At 44.5% G+C, this 8,533-nt stretch overlaps 1 protein-coding gene across 1 annotated transcript; it reads left to right on the top strand.

Annotated features, from left to right (window-relative positions):
- The first annotated feature begins 6,599 nt into the window (after positions 1-6,599).
- On the top strand, positions 6,600-7,568 carry LOC142073418 (olfactory receptor 51G2-like). The gene has a single exon (XM_075133198.1). It carries the CDS (start codon positions 6,633-6,635, stop codon positions 7,566-7,568), a length of 936 nt encoding a protein of 311 aa, XP_074989299.1. The 5' UTR covers positions 6,600-6,632.
- Positions 7,569-8,533: the final 965 nt, after the last annotated feature.

Genomic DNA, 8,533 nt, shown 5'->3' with positions numbered 1-8,533 from the left:
GCTTTAATACATCATTTGTGGACTTCATGCTTTAGCTCATCACCATCTATCTAGGTGAAAGGTCCCAAACATATGTGAGCCACCTTTGCTATCTGGGTGAAAGGTCCCAGACGTATGTATGCTAACTTTGCCTTAGCTCAACATACAGGATGTGGCCTGTAAGTCCCTTGTGTTACAGCCAAATTACTTTAATATAAACCTATTATAACCTATTATAATAAAACAAATAATTAAAATCATAAGGCAAAAAGAAATCCAAAAGAAAAGATATATAGACAAGCAAGCATGTTAGCCCTATAGGCCACACTAGTGGGTGTCACCCAGACATTACTACATTTGAATACAGCTACATAGTCAATATTCTTGACTTCTAATACAAAAATGATACATGCACAAAAATAGGATTATCATATTCTGCAAATCATAACATTTTTATAGATACCTCACAAGACACATTTTATACAAGAGGCATTATAACTATATGATAATCATATAATGATACAATTATCATGAATATTGGGGGCAGACTTAGAACTGCCTCCCCACCTGCCGTGGAATCTGGATGGCACATATAAAATGGTCAGGTTCTTCGGAAAGAGACTTGCTTTTCCCATGGGGTAGATTGGGTTCTCAGGCGAGGAGGTGTGGCATGGCTGGGGAGGCTCTGGCTAGCCCAAGGGCTTCTCCAACCAGAGGGTGTATAGGGAAACTCAGGGCTCCAGCCGTAGATGATGAAGAGGCTCTGGGTTCTCCAGGATGTGGGAGCTTGGTGCTCCAGCAATTGGCCATGTTGGGAAACATTAGGAAAGGGATAGATAAGACAGAAAATATCACATTGCCTCTATATAAATCCATGGTATGTCCACATCTTGAATACTGTATGCAGATGTGGTTGTCCCCTCTAAAAAAAGATCTATTGGAATAGGAAAAGGTCAGCACAAATCATGGAATACCATGGTTGGAAGGGACCTCAGGAGGTCATCTACTCCAACCCCCTGCTCAAAGCAGGACCAATCCCCAATTTTTGCCCCAGATACCAAATGGCCCCCTCAAGGATTGAACTCACAACCCTGGGTTTAGCAGACCAATGCTCAAACCACTGAGCTATCCCTCCCCCCCATGATTAGGGGTATGCAACAGCTCCCACATGAGAAAGATTGGGACTTCACTTTTTAGGGGTGAGTTTTCATAGCAAACAGATAATTTTTCTCTGAAAGGTCAGGTGCCATGATGCTGCCCAGCTGCAGCTGCCTGGATCTCCAAGAGAAATTGGAGGCTTTTCATCTGCCTCTGCCTCGTAACATAAATGAAGTTTGCACTGACAGAGTCTATGGCTGCATTCTAGGTATGCAAAGGTCAAAATCTCCTGACCAGTCTATGGCTGGGGTATATTGCCCATCAGCTCTCTGTGCACCCCCTAAATCCTGTGCAATGACCCTTAAGGAGATCCAGTGAGTGGTGGCTATTGTGACAGACCCTGGTAGCTCATCTTTGATGAACCTATGCTACGAGGGAGCTGGGGAGCTTCCAGGAGCATTTGAGGAGGCACAGAGATTGTGGGTGTGTAGGTCTTGCTCACAGTGGATCACTGAGTTCTGTGTATAACTTCAGGGACCCCTGGATCCTGGGACCCTGTGTTATGCCTCAGGGAGAAGGGAAGGGACGACCCCTCCTGGAATGATTTGAGGGAAATTTCCATGTAGGGAGCATGGTAGAATCTCCCTAGCCTGGCCTTCACCCTATGTTTGTAATGCAGGAAAGGGGGCTGCTGGGGAGAAATCTGGTCCTATATTATTAATTATTATTATTATTATTATTATTATTACAGTGAGATCACATTTGTGACAGCATCATCGTTACCACTCGGCTGCACCCCAGGTAGCCATGCGACTAATCAGGATGAAACGAATAGTGATGACAAGCCCAGATTCCAGGAATAGAGCCTGCAGCAGGGCTTGTGCTACAGTCCACTTGGGCAGCATCACTGAGCATCCCCTGTGATTTGGCCCCCTGCAGTTTGCCATCAGTTGTGTGAGACGTTAAAGCTGGAGCACACGAGGCCAAGCAGCTGAGGTTCCCTGGTGGCCCCCCAGGGGCTGTGCGAACATGCTTCATAAAGGCAGTTGCCTCCTTATCGGAGCAGAGACTGCCTGCTGCCTGTGCTACCTCTCCGGTGACACCTTGTCCTTTAGGGTGAAGACCTCTGGTGCCAGCAGCTCCATGCTGAGCAGGAATTGGGTACGTTGGCAGGTTTCACAATCTTTACAATGCGAAGTGAAGGGGAAAGGCTGAAAGCTGTTTAAATTTAAAGATGTTCTGTGCCACTGCAGCGAACTCAGCTGGGCTGTCAGAGTGATTCAGTAACGGGGCTGGAGGGCAGGCAGTGCTAGATAGCTTGTGAAACCCCCCCTCCCCTGCATGTGCCCAAGGTGCTCAGTGCTTTATTCAAGCTACACAAAAACCTGAGCTTGGGGTGTTAAAACCCTGATGCCTTGAATCAGGATTTCTGAAGGGGTTCCAGTTACAGAGGTGTCAAGTCAAGGTTCTTTCCCCACTCTGAACTCTAGGGTAGAGATGTGGGGACCTGCATGAAAGACCCCCTACTCTTATTCTTACCAGCTTAGGTTAAAAACTTCCCCAAGGTACAAACTTTGCCTTGTCTTTGAACCCTATGCTGCCACCACCAAGCGGTTTAAACAAAGAACAGGGAAAGAGCCCACTTGGAGACATCTTCCCCCAAAATATCCCCCCAAGCCCAACAGCCCCTTTCCTGGGGAAGGCTTGATAAGAATCCTCACCAATTGGTACAGGTGAACACAGATCCAAAGCCTTGGGTCTTAAGAACAATGAAAAATCAATCAGGTTCTTAACAGAAGAATTTTAATTAAAGAAAAGGTAAAAGAATCACCTCTGTAAAATCAGAATGGTAAATACCTTACACGGTAATTAGATTCAAAACATACAGAATGCCTCTAGGCAAAACCTTAAGTTACAAAAAGACACAAAAAACAGGAATATCCATTCCATCCAGCACAGCTTATTTTACCAGCCATTAAACAAAAGGAAATCTAATGCATTTCTAGCTCGATGGCTTACTAACTTAACAGGAGTTGGAAGACTGCATTCCTGATCTGTTCCTGGCAAAAGCATCACACAGACAGACAAACGAAAGCCTTTTTCCCCGTCCAGATTTGAAAGTATCTTGTCCCTCATTGGTCATTTTCGGTCAGGTGCCAGCAAGTTTACCTTAGCTTCTTAACCTTTTACCGGTGAAATGATTTTGCCTCTGGCCAGGAGGGATTTTATAGCATTGTATGCAGAAAGGGGGTTACCCTTCCCTTTATTTTTATGACATGCCATGTGCTCTGGGCCCGATTCTGCCAGAGGCTGTGTGAGAGGAGACTCCGCGAAACAACAATAACTAGTTCCCAAATCATCTCAATTTTATTTCATCCTGGAAATTTAATCAGCAAATGCATTTTCAGAGGTCTTATTCTCTGGCTCGATTGTGAAAGCAGGAATTCAGAACTGCATTGCTCTGTGTTAACAGGTCCCATGGGCCATATTTCTGTTTTCTGACTGGCTAGGGCTCCAGCCTTTCTACCCTGTAGAGGCCCCTTAGTTCTACAGGGCTACCGGCATCTCAGCCCCGTCTCTGCTCTCCAAGTGCCAGATGTCAGGTCTTGTAGCCTGCCCTCTCATGGGGTGGAATCCTGCGATCCTCCCACCCTCAGACTGTGCCCTGGACTACAACACACTGCAGGCTGACTGTGCTTGCCAAGTAGGTCCGAGTGGGTTTGGCACCTGTGGCTCTTCCCTCTGGAAGGCTGTGAGTAGTGGTGAGATGAGTGACCGCCAGACTTTTTGAACCAAAATACTGTTTAATCTGAACATTAGGAATAAAGTGTAACTTGGCAGAATGATAGTTTTCAAACAACAGTCTTACCCCAAGCCCTCCCACAGTGATGGGATCCAAGGCAGTCTGAGTCTGATAGGCTCTTCCCACATTGTAGCTCTGGTGTGATCCCTCAACCTCTCTGAATTCTTGACTGAGAGATGGCTTTTCTTGATCTGCTGTTTCCCATCCTGCTTGTTTTCCTGCCGCCTGCCATTAAACTAAGATGAGCCATATTGGTTTAATCAATATAGCCATCATATAAACATCCTAATAGCTAACCCAATATAGATATACAGCAAACATCCCCAGAACTGGGTTTTTGTCAAGGTTCCTCCCCCAGTCTGAACTCTAGGGTACAGATGTGGGGACCTGCATGAAAACCTCCTAAGCTTACTTTTACCAGCTTAGGTTAAAACTTCCCTAAGGTACAAATTAATTTTATCCTTTGTCCTTGGAATATCCACTGCCACCACCAAACTCTAACTGGGTTTACTGGGAAACATAGTTTGGACACGTCTTTCTCCCCAAAATCCTCCCAACCCTTGCACCCCACTTCCTGGGAAAGGTTTGGTAAAAATCCTCACCAATTTGCATAGGTGACCACAGATCCAAACCCTTGGATCTGAGAACAATGAAAAAGCATTCAGTTTTCTTACAAGAAGACTTTTAATAGAAATAGAAGTAAATAGAAGTAAAGGAATCACCCCTGTAAAATCAGGATGGTAGATACCTTACAGGGTAATTAGATTCAAAACATAGAGAATCCCTCTAGGCAAAACCTTAAGTTACAAAAAAGACACACAGACAGAAATAGTCATTCTATTCAGCACAATTCTTTTCTCAGTCATTTAAAGAAATCATAATCTAACACATACCTAGCTAGATTACTTACTAAAAGTTCTAAGACTCCATTCTGTTCTATCCCTGGCAAAGCAGCATACCGACAGACAGACAGAGACCCTTTGTTTCTCTCCCTCCTCCCAGCTTTTGAAAGTATCTTGTCTCCTCATTGGTCATTTTGGTCAGGTGCCAGCGAGGTTACCTTTAGTTTCTTAACCCTTTACAGGTGAGAGGATTTTTCCTCTGGCCAGGAGGGATTTTAAAGGGGTTTACCCTTCCCTTTGTATTTATGACAGTTTTACATACACATTCATTATGGCAGTTCAGCTCCATGTCTGTCACAATGCCGGTCATGGGTGCTACATATTTTATGAATACAGGACATAGACAGTCAAAGAGCAAGTGAGAGAGAACAACGGACTACTTTCATGTGGGAAATGAAGTTCCATTTCCATGTATACTCATGCATTTGACTTTCAAATCTACTTCCTGCAAACCCTCATCATGCCTGAATAACAGCTGCTGGGGTTACTATGTACTAGAAAGTGAGATCTCAGGGAATGTATATTTTACATACGGATCCCAAAGCCTGTTACCACCCCGGATAGAGGCTACAGACTGACAGAACATCACCTGTGGAGAACCAGTCAGCTATTCATCCAGGGACAGAGGAGCTACTAGATTTCTGTTTGCTGACAAACGACTAATTGAGGGCTGAGACACTGATCTTTACAGGTTCTGAAGAAATCCAGATGACAGACGCTACATTTTAAATCCCACTCTAACCTGAAAAATCACCTCTGAAAAAAGATCAGAGGGAAAAGAATGGGTTGACATGTGCGTGCTAAAGTAAATATTATGCCAAATCTTTTTATTGTAAGACAAATATTACAAACCAAACTTTCAGGACATGCATGTATATCGAAAGCCAGCAGCAGAGTTGTTGGACTCTCTACAGGAAGAAACAGCGGTAACTTTATTTCTTAATGGGTTTTTCTTTAGAAAGTATTTCAGAAATACTCCAAATACTGTTTACAACGGGTTTGTGCTATTAACTCTTTGTTCAGTGAACAGTTCCATGAATCCGTCTTCTGGTCATTGCCAAGAAGCTGTTTCTAAAGCTTATACTCAGGGTCATGAATGCAATCCCCCTGCAACTCTCTGGAGTGGAGAAAATAAAAAAGATATCTTTTTTTTTAATAAAAAAGATATGCATTTATAAATAGCTTCAATGCAGGGGGGATAAATACAATGACCGTTTTCACCATGCACAGCCCATGTGTTAAAACATGTCATGATACAATGGACCACACTCAGAACTGGAGGGCCAGAAAAGGTGTCTCTGGGAAGGTCACAACTGTAAAATTACACAGTGTTCAAGTAGCCTATGGAACTACCAGCCCCGACCTATCAATGGTGCCAAGACCTTAGCAAGATTTAAAGGGGGACTGGAAATTTATATGGCTAACCATAAAATCAAATTACAGTTGGGAGGATTTTTTAAAAAATAGTCTTGGAGGGGCTCTAAACCTTTCTGATTTACACCACAAAATATGGCCAATGAGTGGCTGTCATGGGGGCATTTTCCCTGGGAGCAGGTTATCTCATAGGTGCATGTTGGAGGACTTCTTCCACCTTCCTCTGATGAATCTGGAACTGGCCACTGGATACTGTGCTAGATGGACTGCAGGTCTGATCCAGTCTGGCAGTACCTATCTTTCTTTCAGTGGTGTAAATCCAAGACAATGTTTTTCCTCATCTTCATTGAGCTCCTGGGAGTCTCTAGACCTCCATTGAGAACAGAAAGATGTCTCATTAAATATTAAATATCATCCTGTTCTTTTTTCCTTTCAGGAAGGAAAGTTCAAAACTCCTCTGACCTGCCCAGTCCATTATGTCAGCTGTCAATGACACCAAATCAAATTCTGCAGTGTTCCTTCTCACCGGAATACCTGGGCAGGAAGACGTCCATCCCTGGATCTCTATCCCCTTTTGCTTAATGTATGCCATTTCAATAGTAGGAAATTCATTCATTCTGTTCATTATAAAAACAGATCCAAACCTCCATGAACCCATGTACATTTTCCTTTCCATGTTGGCAATCACAGACCTTGGCTTATTGATAGCCACCATACCGACGATACTGGGCATATTCTTGTTTAATTCTAGGGACATCAGCCTTGATGCGTGTTTTGCCCAGCTCTTCTTCATCCACTCCCTTCAGTGCATGGAATCCTCTGTGCTTTTGTTGATGTCATTTGACCGCTTCATTGCAATCTGTAACCCACTGAGATATACTTCCATCTTAACTCTGCAGAGAGTAGCGAAGATGGGACTGGTCTTTGTGCTAAGATCAGTGGCCGTAATATTCCCACTCCCCTTTCTCCTTAAACGATACCAATACTGTGGAGCCAATGTCCTCTCCCATTCCTATTGTCTGCACCAGGACGTCATGAAAATGGCTTGTTCGGATATCACAGTGAACAACATCTATGGCTTGTCTGTTGCAATCTCAACTATGGGTTTGGACTCGCTGCTCATCTTCCTCTCTTATGTGATGATCATCAAAACAGTGCTGAGCATTGCATCCCCCATGGAGTGCCTTACGGCCCTGAACACCTGTGTCTCCCACCTCTGTGCTGTCCTGCTCTTCTATATACCAGAGATCGGTCTGGCTCTGATACACAGATTCGGGAATAGCTCTTCTCATTTGCTTCAGATTCTCCTGGGCTATGTCTACCGGCTTGTTCCTCCCCTGATTCATCCAATCGTGTACAGTGTGAAAAGTAAACATCTTCGTGCGAGAATAATAAGAGTGTTCATCAAGTGAAGGGTCAGTTAATTACCTGGCTCCCTCACTGGTGATACGGGAGATGAAAAACATGGGCCACAGCCACCCATTCCATCCTGAATTCTCTTCCCCCGAGGCCCCTCCCTCTGTCCTATCTCTTCCCCCAAGTTCCCACCCCCTGCTTCTGCTTTTTATCTGAGCCTCTGTCCCCGCTCCAGGCTGGAAGCCAGAGCCAGGCCTTGGTAAGAGCTTTCCAAGCAACCAGTGCCACTGTGGGGAGTCCCAGACCCTCCATCTGCCCTGGACAGGTAACTTGAAGGCCCGAGAGAAACCACCAGCCTGTGTTCCTGCCCCCAGGATATATAATCCAGGTAAGGTGGAGAGTCTGGGGCTCGCCACAGAGGCCTGGGATCACTGGGTAGCTCTTACCACACCCCAGCTCTGGCCTGGCCTGGGGACAGAGTTTGGGGAAGTGAAGGAGCACAGAGTAGGGCTTAGTGGGAAATGATGGGTCAAGGGGGGCTTCCCAAAAGAATGTAAGTTGGGGCAGTTCTCTCTATATATATCAAGACCAAAGCATGTCTAATTTAGATTGTTGTGAAATCTGAGATAGATGAGTGTAGACGTGTGACATCTGCCTTTTATTTTAAAACCATTTTCTCATGGATCCGTTGTCTCTGGCATGTTGTGCACATTTCATTGTAAGTAGCTACCACATTCACAGTTTTGCTTTTGCTATTATCCCAATGGATTATAGGCTCATTCATGTACCAAAAAACCCCTCAAATGAAAAACAAAGAAACTGAAACTGATTCAATTGAAGCCTCGCCCCTGCATATATCAGTATATATATTTATGTGGTGGGGGGAGCATGAAGTTTGACAGACACAAAGAAGGGGGTATGTTCAAATAAATTAGATAACAGCTGATCCAATCTGACATTCTGTATAGCACAAGCTGCAGAATTTAACCCAGTTGCCCCCGTATTGAGCTCAGTGACTTGT

The sequence above is a fragment of the Caretta caretta genome, chromosome 1 (assembly GCF_965140235.1).
Source record: "Caretta caretta isolate rCarCar2 chromosome 1, rCarCar1.hap1, whole genome shotgun sequence".
NCBI classification, from domain to species: Eukaryota; Metazoa; Chordata; order Testudines; family Cheloniidae; genus Caretta; species Caretta caretta.
The sequence above is the reverse complement of the archived record's forward strand: the minus strand, read 5'-3'. Positions and strand labels throughout refer to the sequence as shown.

Excerpts from the sequence above, each read along its gene's own strand:
- LOC142073418 (XM_075133198.1), top strand. The coding sequence starts at position 6,633 with ATGTCAGCTGTCAATGACACCAAATCAAATTCTGCAGTGTTCCTTCTC.